General features: G+C 39.5%; 1 protein-coding gene across 1 annotated transcript; it reads left to right on the forward strand.

The window, feature by feature from the left end:
* Positions 1 to 11,044: 11,044 nt before the first annotated feature.
* Positions 11,045 to 11,254, forward strand: LOC118025936 (cytochrome c oxidase subunit 8A, mitochondrial-like). Its single transcript, XM_035028646.1, has one exon. The coding sequence runs from the start codon at positions 11,045 to 11,047 to the stop codon at positions 11,252 to 11,254; it is 210 nt and encodes a 69-aa protein (XP_034884537.1).
* Positions 11,255 to 15,133: the final 3,879 nt, after the last annotated feature.

A 15,133-nucleotide genomic window follows, 5' to 3' on the forward strand; every position in this document is an offset into this window, starting at 1 on the left:
ACCATACCTGTAAAAGTCAGTATTTACAACCACTTTGATATCACTCAGTTATCAGAGAAAAACAATGATTGTATGAGTACTAGTTCCTTAACACCTGGGCTCTCAGCCTGGACTCACCAGTAGGACTTAAAAAGCAAGCCAACTACCATCAGCAGCAACACTATCAGGTCACCTGAACCAATCTTAAACTCCTTTTCTATAGGACATGAACTAATAGTATCACCAAGAATCTGAACCCCCCCCCCCATAGAATTTAATGTGTTTCAGCTTGTTGTGTCTTTAGCATAGGTTACCAATCATTAGGGTAACTAGGCCTGCCTAATACGGCTCTGTCCAATAGAATTTTCTACAATTGTGGTAATGTTCTATACTTTTTAGACCTTGGGTTAAAGAAGTTTTTCTTAAACAAGACTCAGATCATCAACTACAAAAGATTGATAAATTTGACTTTTTGAAATTAAAATGTTTTGTTTCACAAAAACACCTTAAAAGGTAAAAGACAAGCTATAAACTGGTTGTCCTGGAGTTCTGCCGCCAGGCTCTGGTTCCTGGACAGCAGCCAAGTCAGCAGATTACTCCCATTGGCTCTCACAGTAATTTCTTTCATGCGATTGGGTGAGATTAGACCACCAAAATTGTGACGACATGCTGATTCTGGACGACTCTCACTCACATCAGACACAGGACATTTTCAGGCTCTAGACTACTAAGATCCACAACCCACACAGGCTAAAAGAACTGCAGAAACAAGAAATCGATATTCTTCTGATACAAAAGTTTCTAAAGAGTCATTGCCTTGGAAGCTGTAACAGTGTTGCTACCTTTTCTTATAATGGGAAGTATAAAGTTAGCCAGGTATGGTGCATTTGACAGTAAAGAACTTGAAGAAATGGTTTCTGGACCTGAAAAGGAAGAGGTGGTACATGGTCATTATGAAGAATTTTCACACAACTGTTGAATAAAAAAAAAAATCTGTAGCTACCTCTTTCTACCCATTATTCTAAATTTTCATTGCTAAATTACTACACCTCACATGGGTCCATGAATTTTATAATATATGTTAATTGAATTACTTACATAGAAAGGTCTCCTCCAAATTTTTGCCTAAGATTGTGCATGCTTTGGAGAAGCCCTGTTCTCTCCTGTCATTTATCACCTTTGGGCTTTAATTATTCCTCCCCCACCCCCACCTTCAGACCTCAGTCCTTTACTTCACATTCTTTCCTTTGCCTTTACTACTACTTGGCTTTTTTCTGTGCCCATACACTAGCTATGTCCACATCTTCTACTTTGGGGCCCCAAATGCATGGAATACAACAGGAATTATATAGGGGGAAGGAGTCAAGACCTCTTTCTTTTTTTTTTCTTTCTTTTTTTTAATAATATATTTTTTTAAAGATTTTATTTATTTATTTGAGACAGAGAGAATGAGAGACAGAGCATGAGAGGGAGGAGGGTCAGAGGGAGAAGCAGACTCCCTGCCGAGCAGGGAGCCCGATGCGGGACTCGATCCCGGGACTCCAGGATCATGACCTGAGCCGAAGGCAGTCGCTTAACCAACTGAGCCACCCAGGCGCCCTCAAGACCTCTTTCTAACCAGTTACTCTACTTCTAGGCTTGTCATTTTGTTAACCTGTATTTCCTCTCCCCTGCTTAACTAGTTCAAAAAAAGGCAAGAACTACCTGATGTAGCCAGCAGATGGCAGCATGAAATTATCAAAGAAACACTGAGCCAGACGGCAGAAAAGGAGCCAAGGTCTTATCGTAACCCCAACTAAGGTCTGAGTTGAAGGGGGAAACATCTTATTCATACAAGTTCAGTAGCAGAAGAAAGAGTGAAAGAAAAATACTCACATCCCTCTAATTTGAACAGTCCCCCTGAGTGAGAGTTTGTCCTTGGCTTCAATGCAGTGCCACTTAAAGAGGACTTTCATAAAGCATTCAGAGTCAAATTAGCAGACTGGTGGGGGCCCTGAAAGCCATCATTAGTGAAAAACAGAAAGAAACTAGGACATATTATGGACATGAGTATACTTGGAGAAGCGCTCTTTACAATTCATAAGGACTGTCTACAGTGGGAGAAAAATGATGAGCTTTGTTGTGTGTAACTTTATATAAATAAGAATATCTGAATACTCTGAGCTGTCCAAAGATGGAACAAACTACCCCCAAAACTGGTGAGATGACAATCTCTAAAGGTAGGAAAGCCAATTATGGATTTCATGGGTATGCTATGAGGAGAATCATCAGACAGAAAAGTTGGGTCCCATGCCCTGTAAGGATCTTCGAACTAGCTCAAGATCCTATATATTGGATCTTACCTTTTCTATTTTTGTAAGGTTGTAATAAGTGGTTACTATTATCACATAATAAGTGACCACTATGATCACATAGTAATAAGTGATTCTTATGATTAACTGAAGGCCAAAAATTTAGATAACCTAGATGAAATGGACAAATTCCAAGAAACACACAAACTACCAAATTTGCCTCAAGAAGAAATAATAAATCTAAACAAACCTATAACAAGTGAGGAGATTGAATCAGTAATGAGAAACCTCCCAACAAAGAAAAATCCAGGACCAGAGGGCTTCCCTGGGAAATCTACCAGAAGTTTGAGGAAAAGTTAACACCAATCATTCTCAAATTTTTCCAAAAAACAAGAGTAGAAAACCCCTCCCAACTCATTCTATGACACCAAAGCCAGATGAAGACACCACAAAAAAAAGAAAGCTACAGACCAATATTCTTTATGTAGAAATTCTCAGTAAAATATTAACAAATCAAATCCAGCACCATTTAAAACGTTTATACACCATGACCAATTGGAATTTAACCCAGGAATGCAAGAGTATTTCAACATCTGAATATCATGATCACCTTTCTTATTTTTTTAAATTTTATTTATTTATTTGTCAGAGAGAGACCATGCACAAGCAGGGGGAGCAGCAGGCAGAGGGAGAAGCAGGCTCCTTGCTGAGCAAGAAGCCCAATGCAGGACTTGATCCCAGGACCCTGAGCCAAAGGCAGATGCTTAACCGAGGCACCTAGGTATCCCTGAATATCATGATCATCTTAATTGATATAGAAAAAGCATTTGATAAAATCCAACATTTTATCATCATAAAAACAGTCACAAGCTATAAATAGAAGAGAACTTCCTAAACATGTATAGGGCATTTGTTTTTGTTTTTTTAATTAAAAAAAACCCACAGCTAATATCACACTCGATGGTAGAATTCTGAAACTTTTTTCTCTAAAACCAAGAACAAGACAAGAATGCCCACTTTCACCACTTCTTTCAACATTGTCCTAGAAGATCTATCCCAAGCAATTAGGCAAGAAAAAGATATAAAAGACATCCAAATTGGAAAAGTAGAAGCAAAACTATTTCTATTCATAGATGACATGATGATATATATATGTACAATCTTAAAGCAATCAAAAATATTATTCGTGCTAATAAATTAATTCAGCAATGATACAGGATACCAAATCAGTTGTATTTCTATACATTAGCAATGAACAATTTGAAAAGGAAATTAAGAATATTATGCACAGTAGCCAAAAGATGGAAACAACCTAAATGTCCATCAACTAATGAATGGGTAAACAAAATGTGGTATAGCCATACAATGGGATATTATTGAACAATAAAAAGAACAAAGTACTGAGATATGGTACATGGTAGATGAACCTCAAAAACATTATGCTAATTCAAAGAAGCCACACACAAAAAGGCCACATATCACAAGATTCTATTTATACAAAATATCCAGATAATGCAAATCCATAGAGTCAGAAAGGAGATTCATGGTTGCCAGGAGCTGGAGGGAGTGAGGGGAATGGGGAGCTGCTTAATAGAAGAGGTTTCCTTTAAGGTCATGAAAATGTTCTGGAACTAGATATTGGACATGGTTGCACAATATTCAAATGTACTAAATGTCACTGAATTGTACACTTTAAAATGGTTCAAATGGTAAATTTTATGATACGTGTATTTTATAACAATTTAAAAAAGAAAATGTTGACAAAAATGGGGGAGGTCACGGACATATTGAGGCCCTGATCCACCATTTGAATAGTTTGATTATCCTGATAGAGAGAAGTCCAGCAGCTTCCAGCCATTCCAGCTACCCCAGCTAAGGTACAAAACCAGTGACCAAAACTATCTTGGGTTTTCCAGCCATAGTCAAGCTCCTGGTTGAAAGAAGCTGCGTGAGTGACTCCAGACAATGCCACATTAATCAGAACTGCCCAGTTGAGCCTAGTCAATCCACAGAATCATGAGAAATAATGAATTGTTGATGTTTTAAGCCAAAAAAAAAAATAGAAACATAATGTAGCCCCAGGTGATTTGACGGCACATCAAAGTTTACTCCTCCAGAAAGGATGAAATAGGAAGAGACTGTAGCTCACCTTTTTTTTTAAGATTTTATTTATTTGACAGAGAGAGACACAGCGAGAGCGGGAACACAAGCAGGGGGAGTGGGAGAGGGAGAAGCAGGCTTCCCGCCGAGCAGGAAGCACGATGTGGAACTTGATCCCAGGACCCCGGGACCATGACTTGAGCCGAAGGCAGACGCTTACAACTGAGCCACCCAGGTGCCCCTGTAGCTCACCTCTTAAAAAGGGATTCAACAGATAAGCATAACCTTGAACAAAATAATCCACCAGAAATTGACCCGGTCCCAATTCTGAGTAGCATAGGCAATCAGTAGTAAAAGAAGAATGGCAATACTTGCCACTCAGAAGCATATACAGTCTTTCTTATCACCTCTCAGATTAATTCTATTCAAATTGTGATATTTGATGGTTTCGCATAGCTATTTTTATTTATATATCTACCAATCTAATAGGCTAATAGACTAGGTCAGTGGTTCTCAAAGAGTGGTAGGTCCGGCAAACCAGCAGCATCAGAATTATTTCAAGTTGTTTGTTTTGGGTTCCTTTCTCTGCAATGATAATAACTACCACCATATATTGAATACGTATTCCATGCAAAAGTTTTAAATATATTATTCCACTTGATGCTTACAAAAGGCATTATAAGTAGTCTTCAACATACAGATGCAGAAATCAATCTCAGAGATGTGAGGTGATCTGCCCAGGATCACACAAACTAGAAATGGAAAGTACTGACATTTAAACCTAATCTGTCTTAATGCCAGAGTCCATGATAGAAGCACTACTTCACATCATCTCTAAAAACCTATCCTATCCCATGGGTGCCAACCACACCAAACTGCCACATGAGGCCCTACTGTGGATTCTTAAAGTCAGGAAGGAAAAAAAGACAAAGTAAGATCTTAAATTCAGAGCTCCCAACTCCACCTTTTTAAAACATAATTCTTTTTTTTTCTTTTCCATTTCTTTTAATTATTATTATTATTATTATTATTATTATTATTATTATTATTATGTTATGTTAATCATCATACATTACATCATTAGTTTTTGATGTAGTGTTCCATGATTCATTGTTTGCGTATAACACCCAGTGCTCCATGCAGAACGTGCCCTCCTTAATACCCATCACCAGGCTAACCCATGCCCCCACCCCCTCCCCTCTAGAACCCACAGTTTGTTTCTCAGAGTCCATACTGTCTCATGGTTCATCTCCCCCTCCGATTTCCCCCACTTCATTCTTCCCCTCCTGCTATCATCTTCTTTTTCTTTTTTTAACATATAATGTATTATTTGTTTCAGAGGTACAGGTCTGTGATTCAACAGTCCTACATAATTCACAGCACTCACCATAGCACATACCCTCCCCATAAAACATAATTCTATCTTACCTTGTCTAAGAATGCTTCCTTGGAGGCCCAAACCAAAATTAATTTCTGATTTTCCTATACTTTTACAAAATTTGTAACGTGTGACACAATCATCCGAGCTTAACCCCATGGCCTTTTGAGATTTAGTGTTGTATGCTCTGTATGCCAACTCAGTGTAACAGAAAACAAGTGTTACATAAAGTTGCTTCAAAAATGGCTTTCATTGGGGTGCCTGGGTGGCTCAGTTGGTTAATCGGCTGACTTGATTTCAGCTCAGGTCATGATCTCAGGGTCCTGGGATCGAGCCTGGCGTCAGGGTCCAGGCTCAGTGGGGAGTCTGCTTGAGGATTCTCTCTCTCCTTCTCCTTCTGACCCTCCCTCAGCTCATGCACTCGCTTGCTCTCTCGCTCTCTCTCAAAAAATAAATAAATCTTTAAAAAATGGCTTTCATCTTCAACAAATGGCATTAGAAAAACTGGACAGTTACATGCAAAGGAATGAAACCGGACCACTTTCTTACACCATACACAGAAATAAACTCACAATGGGTTAAGACCTAAATGTGAGACCTGAAACCATAAAAATCCTAGACCAAGGGTGCCTGGGTGACTCAGTCAGTTAAGTGACTCTTGATTCAGTGTGGAGTCTGCTTGAGAATCACCCTCCCTCTCCCTCTGCCCCTCCCACTTGTGCTCTCTCTCTCTCTCAAATAAATAAATAAATCTCCAAACAAATTTTTTTTAAAAGTTATCCTCACTCTATTTAATTGCTTTTGCAACTTCAACAAAAACCGGTTGTACGTATTTTTGTCTGTCTATTTCTGGGTTCTCTATTCTCTTCCACTGATCTATGTAGCTGTCTCTCTTGCCAATACCATGTTGTTCTGATTACTCTAGATAGATAGTAGGCATGTATCAGGTAGAATAATTACTTGTAGACTATTTTTTCTCAAGATTGTTTTAGATATTCTAGTCCTCTGTGAAACATGTGGTTTGCTTCTGTCCTCCCATATAAATTTTAGAATAATCTTTCTATGTCTACAAAATGTGCTGTGACGTTGATAGGAATGTTATTAAACCCATAGATAAGTTAGAGAAACTTGACATACTATGTTGAATTTTCCAATTCATGAACATGGTAAGTCTTTCCAATTATTTAGGTCTTCTTTGCTTTTTTTCATCAATACTTTGTAATATTCAGCATACAGATCCTGTAAATGTTTAAGTTTATACCTAAACATTATTTATTTTCTTCTAGTGCTTATAAATGCTATAGTGTTTTAAACTTAATTTCTACATATTTATTGTCAGTGTATGGAAATTCAGTTGATATTTGTATGTTGATTCTGTAGTCTGATGCATTGTTGAACCCATTAATTCTATGAGATTTTTTTGTAGATTCCTCGGAATTTTCACATAGATAATCATGTCCTCTGGCAAAAGAGACAGTTTTATTTCTTTCTTTCCAATTAGAAAGACTTTTATTTCTTTTTCTGGCCCTACTGCAGTGGTTTGAACTTCCAGTAATATATCAAATAAGAATGATAAGAGTAAACATTGTTTCCTTTCTCCCATTCTTAGTAACCATTACCATTATACCATTAAGTATAATGTCATCTATAGGTGTTTTTGTAGATGTTTTTTTATCAAGTTGAGAAAGTTCCCCTCTATTCCCCATTTCCTGAAAACTTTTATTGGAAATTGGTGATAAACTTTATTCTGAAGGCATTGGAAAAGTATAGAAGAGGGTTTTTTTTATCAACAGATTTCAGTGCTTGGGGTGAATAATCTGACATTTCTGGCAAGATGGACTGATTATATCCAATAATGGGTCAATACCCAAAATATATAAAGAACTTATACAACTCAAAACCAAAAAAACAAATAATCCAACTAAAAATGGGAAGAAGACATGAACACACATTTCTGCAAAGAAGACATACAGATGGCCAACAGACACATGAAAAGATGCTCAGCATCACTCACCATCAGGGACACACAAATCAAAACCACAATGCAATTTGACCTCACACCTGTCAGAACAGGTAAAATCAAAAATACAAGAAACAACAACTGCTGGAAGGATGTGGAGAAAAGGGAACCCTCATGCACTGTTGGTGGGAATGCAAACTGGTGCAGCCACTGTGGAAAACACCATAGAGGTTTCTCAAAAAATTAAAATTAGAATTACTATATGACCCAGTAATTCCACTACTGGGTATTTACCCAAAGAAAACAAAAACACTAATTTGAAAAGATATATGCACCCCTATGTTTATTGCAGCATTATTTACAATAGCCAATTTATGGAAGCAACTCAAGGGTCCATTGATAGAAGAATGGGAAAAGAAGATGTGATAAACACACACACACACACACACACAGGAATATTACTTAGCCATGAAAAAATGAAATCTTGCCATTTGCAACAACATGGATGGATCTAGAGGTTATAATGCTAAATGAAATAAGTCAGAGAAAGACAAATGCCATATGATTTCACTCATATGTGGAATTTAAGAAACAAAACAAATGAACAAAGAAAAAAAGACAAACAAAAAAACAGACTCTTAAATACAGAGATCAAACTAGTGGTTGCCAGAGGAGAAGTGGGGGGTGGGTGAAATAGGTGAAGGGGATTAACAGTATAGTTATTGATGAGCACTGAATAATGTATGGAACTGTTAAATCACTATATTGTTCACTTGAAACTATTAAAACACCATATATTAATTATCTGGAATTTTTTATTTAAATTCAATTAGCCAGCATATAGTACATCATTAGTTTCAGATGTAATGTTCAATAATTCAACAGTTGCGTATAACACCCTACAGTGGAATTTTAAAAATAAGTAAATAAACATATACTATATATTTTTAAAAGATGGACTGATTGGAAGTAGACAAGGTAGGAAGCTGTTAACTGTTCTTGTGGTCATCCTCTCCTTTCTAGTCCTACTCTTAATATCTCTATTCAGATCATAGATTAATGAAGAGGTCTCAGGAAGTTAAAATCCGACAGAGAGGAGACAGTAATAAGCACCCCTAGAAAGGGAAGAAGCCATTTCTAAGCCTGCTTACAAGATAAAGTACAAGCTCCTTTGTCCATGAAAGGCATTCATGACTGAATCTTAGAAGCTTATCTCCTAATTCAGTAGCAGCAATTGGAGATAACAGATTAGACACTTGGTGGAAATAACCATGAACATATTAGAACCTCAAGTTACTCACAGCTCAGCTGGAAAGACAGTCTACAAAATTAACTATAATGTTATGCAAATAAATAAATAAATAAATGCTTCCCTTTTTTACGGGGGGAGTCCCTCCCCTCCCTCATGCCATTTTGCACTCTGGCATACTGTCCAACCCAGCCAATGTCCCACGTTCCAGAGCCTTTCAGACATTTCTTCAGCCCAACTCCTCTATTAAATTGTACCCACCCGTTCTGCACCATTTCCTCAAGCCAAATCAGAGAATTTGAATAGAGCTAAGATTTTGATGACTAATCATGAGTTAATACGTTTGCCTACCACTCTCAGATAAAATATTTGCATTTTGTAACTTTTTTTTTAAATTAAGCTCTAACCCAACATGGGGCTTGAACTTATGACCCTGAGATCAAGAGTCGCATACTCTACCGACTGAGCCAGGCAGGCGCCCCCAAAATATTTGCATTTTGGCAAAACCTGATTGAGGTGGAATTCCAGATATAGGTGTGTATATGTGGCTGCCTATTCTTCCCATATTTGGGCTGACCCTGTGATACAGGATGTTGTATGCCACAACCACCTGGCTCTGGGAATCATGTTGGAGTCAGATAACCCTTCATTGACTTGCTATAACCAGTAGAGGGATTGATTGGATCACAGAAGGGACCAAGGTAGACTGTTAACTTGATGTTTGATTTACATGCACAGACACTTTCATTTCTGGGCCTCCCTGTGGTGCTCCCTGCCCACTGAGCCACACAAGCAGCAATGTTCTGGACTTATCCCTCTCTTCAGAGTTTCAGGAAAGATTTTTCTGACATTATCTTTATACGATAATGGATGGAAGGCTTTGTCCTCTACAAAATGGATTTAAGGCAGGCACCAGGGCTATCTGGGCTGCTCTGTCCCACTCCTATACTCCCATTGTAGACAGGTGGTCTCCAACTACCCAACATACAATGTCAAAATTGGAAGGTATTTTAATGATTACTGAATAAACTTTTTTGTTTCACAGATGGGGAAACCAAAGCCAAGACGGAAGCAGTGGCCTTCCCAGGGTCCTGCAGCAAATTCTAGCAAAGCCAGAACAGTGGTTTTCCTATTTCCCCTTACACTATCTTCTTTGCTGCTTGCATTTCTGTGTGGTACTGAGAAAGTTCATGTTTCTTTTGCTTCTAACCCCCTGCCTTCATTCTAGCTTTCAGGACCCTAGGCTCCAATGCATTTATTAACTAGCCCCAGATCAGATGCCCTCTTCTATGCAAATACTCTTCTTCCTTACCCTCTGCTTACCCTTATATATTCCACTCACTGAGCTTATGCCAAAGACTACAGTTTCTGTCACTTATCTGAGCTGGACAAAGTTTTATGGTAATGACCCTAGGAGCTTTAGAGCTTGTCCAATTAAGGACCAGCACCATGAATAAGACAGGCCTTGGGGCTCTGAGTTTCCAGCTTATGCTCTTTCCACCTTTTTCACTTATCTCCCACTTTTCACATATATGTGCTTTCTACTTCAGCCAAACCTTGCATCTTTCTATTTCAATTCTTTTACATGAAATGTGCTCACTTGAATATAAAGTCCAATTCAAGTCTTACTTCTCCTTGTAGCATTCTCTGATGATCACATCATGAGTAATTGTTTCCTTCTCTTGACTCTTGTAGCATTTTAAAAATTATTTCTAGTTGGGACACTTGGGTGGCTCAGTCAATTGAGCAGCCAACTCTTGATTTTGGTTCAGTTCATGATCTCAGGGTCCTGGTATCAAGCTCTGCCTTGGGCTCTGTGCTCAGCAGGGAGTCTTCTTCAGGATTCTCTCCCTCCCTCTGCCCCGCCCCTCCTCAAATAATAAATCTTTAAAAAATTTTTAAATAGCATTATCTCTAGGATGCTTACAGTGCTGTGTCTTTGAAAGCAGGAGCCATGGCTTATTCATATATGAATGTATCATTGGCTCCAGTTCCAGTGGCTGGCACAAAGTGGGAACTCTTTAATAAAGAAATGGTTCCCAATCTTGGGCTCCTGTGGCCAGTGTCTGCAGTTATTCTGTGTGGTCATGTCTGTACTGACACCGCTGCTGCTGAGGGGCCTGACAGGCCTAGCCTGGAGGCTCCTGGTGCTGTGTGCCCAGATCCATTCCTGGGCACCACGGGAGCAGCTCAGGACCATGGATGTTGCCATTGGGCTCACTTCTTGCTTCCTCTGTTTCCTCCTGCCATCGGGCTGGGTCCTGTCACATCTGGAGAGCTATAAGAAGTGGGAGTGAAGGGTGCTGTCCTGTCCCTCACCCTGTAACCTGACCACTTCTGGCCTGTCCTGATCATGTCTGCTGCATTCTTGGCCGGCCTTCCCTGGATCATGTCCTTCCATTATAGTGACCTCTTCTGCGATCATGACCTCTTGATTTCTCCATGGTGACATCCTGGAACTACATATATTGGTTTATAAGGCCCTGCTTGGTAGGATCCTCCTTGTGACAATAAAGTCTATTCAAACCTTGAAAAATACAAACAGATGGACCCTATTCAGCATCTTTCCCTTCTTATTTCTTATCAGTAATGAAAATTGTATGAGTTTCCATAAAAATAGCATTTCAGTCAAACTGACAGACTCACTAAGATAGTGGTAAAGCTATAATGTATTTTATTGAAAAACAAGATATATTTGCCATTTAATGGTTCCTCTTCTTGCATCCACTTATTTGGGAAAATATCAAAATTTAAGAGCCAAATACTACCCTTCATAAATGCACACATATACACACGCTTACAGAAATTTAGCTGATACTAGGCTAAAGAATGATAGCAATATTCTGCCTTGCATCTAGATTCCCTCTTCATTTTATCACGCATATCCCAGAGAACTTAAACTGGGAGGAGTGATAGGCAGGAGAAAAACAGCTAAGAAACAGAAGCAAAAAAACACAACAGGGCTTTGGGGGGAATAGGGAAAATATGACTTCAGAACCACTAGACCATGATGCTGAGTTGTTTACCAGCTTTGGAAAGGAGACCCTTGGGATCATCTTGAGGAAAGGAAGAGATGAAATCAAATGAAATCTCAGAAGTAAGGTCATACCTTTGACTTAAGAAATAAATGAATAATTCGGAAAAGAGAAAAGAAGACCTAAAGAGCAGCCACAACTGGGGGGTTCCCTAAAGTACTGAGCAATAGTGACAATTTCAGGGGACCCAATTCTACCCTTTCCAAGCCAAAGGAAGATGTAGTCTGATGGAAAGGCATCAGGAGGTATGAAGGGATGGATCCTCTCAGAGGGTTTCTGCTTCCATAAGAAATAACCAATAAGAACAGAAAACCATAAACTTAGAAAGTTTAGTAACAGAGGAAGAGAAAGAAAAATGCTCTAATTCTCAGCTCACCATTTCTGACTTTTCAGGTATGGATAATAAATGCCCTGCTCTTAGAGGTCAGGGCCTGTGTGTATGTTGGTGGACTTGGTGTGAGAAAGGAGCCTCCTCCTGTGTTTTTCCCCACTGCCCCCATTGCTGCTCTTCACAAACTGTTAGTGCTGCCACCTCCCACTGACCCAAGTGTTGTTGTTGGCCCCGTCAGGCAGGCTAAATATGCCTGTGGTGAACCTCCTGACATAGCTTCTGGGAAGTATCAAACATACTCTCTGCCAGAGAGCTTGAAGTAAATACTATCCAGATCACTGGGAAGCTACATAATCCCTTCTGGGATTCCACAGCATGTCACTCCTGTTGGCTACCAGTCAACGTAGGGATGTTGGGGCTCAGATTGATCAAGTGACTGTTCTGAAAGAGGGGGCACATGAGGTCATAGTTCTCATAGTCAGTGACAGGGTAAACACAGACAAACCCATCAGCCCAGGAGAGGGAACAATTGATTTGCTCAGGGAAGATGACAACATTACTGTTCTCCTGCATATATAAAAGAACGTGAAGGAGAGAAGTAAAATGAAATATGGTTGGGCTCCAGAGAGATGCCCCTGGAGCAGCATGATTCTGGCCTGAAGTTCTTATAGGCAACGTTGTCCAGATGTCTGAGTTGGAATTGTAGAGCTGAAGGTAGGAGTATCCTGGGTAGGAATGTAGGGAGAAGAAAATCTAAGACAAAGACAAGTTATCCTTACTGCATTAAGGAAGAAAAATACCTGACAGGTCCATATTGCATGTTCTTGCCTACTCTCCATCTCTAAATTCCTTGGCTGAGGGGTATGGAGGTAGTTGCTGGTCTGAACAAACACTAAACAACTTCCTCTCTAGAAAGTTATGGCTACATTTACAAATGGAATATTTTCCACCACTAATTCTTTGATCAGGTTTATATCATTTTGGAAGTTTTTGAGACAAATCCAAAGTGGAAATCTCTAATCAAAAACTGCAGACTCAGGGCACCTGGATGGCTCAGTCAGTTGGGCATTTGGCTCTTGGTTTTGGCTAGGGTCATGATCTCAGGGTCATGGGTTTGGGCCCTGCGTCAGACACTGCACTCAGTGAGGAATCTGCTTGAGATTCCCTCTCCCTCTGCCCCTCCCCCCACTCGCACACACTCTTTCTCTCAAATAAATAAATCTTAAAAAAAAAAAAAAACCTTGCAGACTCATCTAACTCATTTTCTCTTGTTTTACTTCTTGAGAAAATGTCTGAATAAAGATTCATTCCTGAGTGTCCCAGTGAGCACCTCTGAATTCTGGGATGCCAGCCTTTAAACTCTCTCTATCTCTGTCTCTGGCTGGTCTGTCTGGTCTGTCTGTCTGTCTGTCTCTCTCTCTCTCACACACACACACATGAACACACGTACTTCTGAGCTACAGTGGCTCAAATGTACAGCACTTGCTCTTGGATTAAAACTTTAGAGCTCCTTCCTCAACACTTCTCCCTCCTTCCTCCACACCTCCCCTCCTACTCTTGGACATTTACTTCAGCACTTGCTCCTATCATTTTACCCTGCTAACTTCCCACACCTGTATCCACACTCACTCCTTATCTTCACTCACTCCTCTTTTCTTTCTTATCTTTTCTCATCCCTTACTTTCCCCCATTTCAAAATCCCAAATCTCTAGCCCTATGTGGGAGCTGACTTGAATAGCAATTTTTCTCTTCATCAGAAAAAGATCAATCTGAGAAGAAAGACAAACATATTCCAAACCCATTCTCCTTTTCTTCTGTTTTCTCTCCTCCCCATTCCTTCTCCAGATTTCATTTAGAAGTGATGTTATTTGCAGGGCACCTGGATGGCTCAGTTGGTTAAGTGTCTCCCTTCGGCTCAGGTTGCGATCCCAGGGTTCTGGAATTGAGCCCCTCAGTTCTCAGTGGGGACCCTGCTTCTCCCTCGCCCTGCTCATGCTCATTCTCTTGATCTTTCTCTCAATTAAATAAAAAAAATCTTAAAAAAAAAAGAAGTGGCATTATTTGCTAAAATCAGGGTTGTGGCATCAAACACTAAGGAACAATCTAGTATTTTTGGTGAAAAGTATGACCTACCCACTCAAGCTAAATGAAGAAATAGCTGGAGAAACAGGAATCAAGGATAGTTGAACACTCAGACATGCATCTCGACTTTTTTGGTTAATGAGCAATGGGTAAAGCCTTTAATGAGTAAATTAGGAGGTAAGTCTGGAGAGAAGTGTGAAGTGAATTGGGATTCAATAGGAATTGTAATTTCATTGTGTGCCTGTGAATAATATACTAAAACTCTTGGAGCTTATTTTGTCTTTTGTAAAGTGAAGTGCACTATTTTTATACTTTGTGGGGCAGGCATAAGGGATAAGCAATGTCAAGGAGGTTTTAAACAGGAAATATCTCTTGCTCCCCATCTAAAATCTCTGGCCTTCTTGCTCAGTTCTCAGTCTTAATATTGAGGAGTCTGGACCTCCATAGGTGGCTTTCAACTCCCTATCATATTTATTGTAGTTTCAGAACCAGTTGTTCTTCCAAGGACATGTCTATTAAATCCCTTGGGAATCAAGCCATAGGAAGAGTTATATAGGGCAGTCACCCTCCCAGGTTGTGACTGTAAAGCCTCCCTCCTTCCTCATACTGGGCACTTGGGGCCTTGACAGGCAAATGAGTTTTGCTGGAGCCAGTGTGACATACATACAGGTAAGAAAATGAGGAGACAGGTAAAAACAAGCTCTTACATTGAAAGACATAAATGGGGT

Source organism: Mirounga leonina, unplaced genomic scaffold (genome assembly GCF_011800145.1).
Source record: "Mirounga leonina isolate KUSES-001 unplaced genomic scaffold, KU_Mleo_1.0 Mir_204, whole genome shotgun sequence".
Taxonomy (NCBI): Eukaryota; Metazoa; Chordata; class Mammalia; order Carnivora; family Phocidae; genus Mirounga; species Mirounga leonina.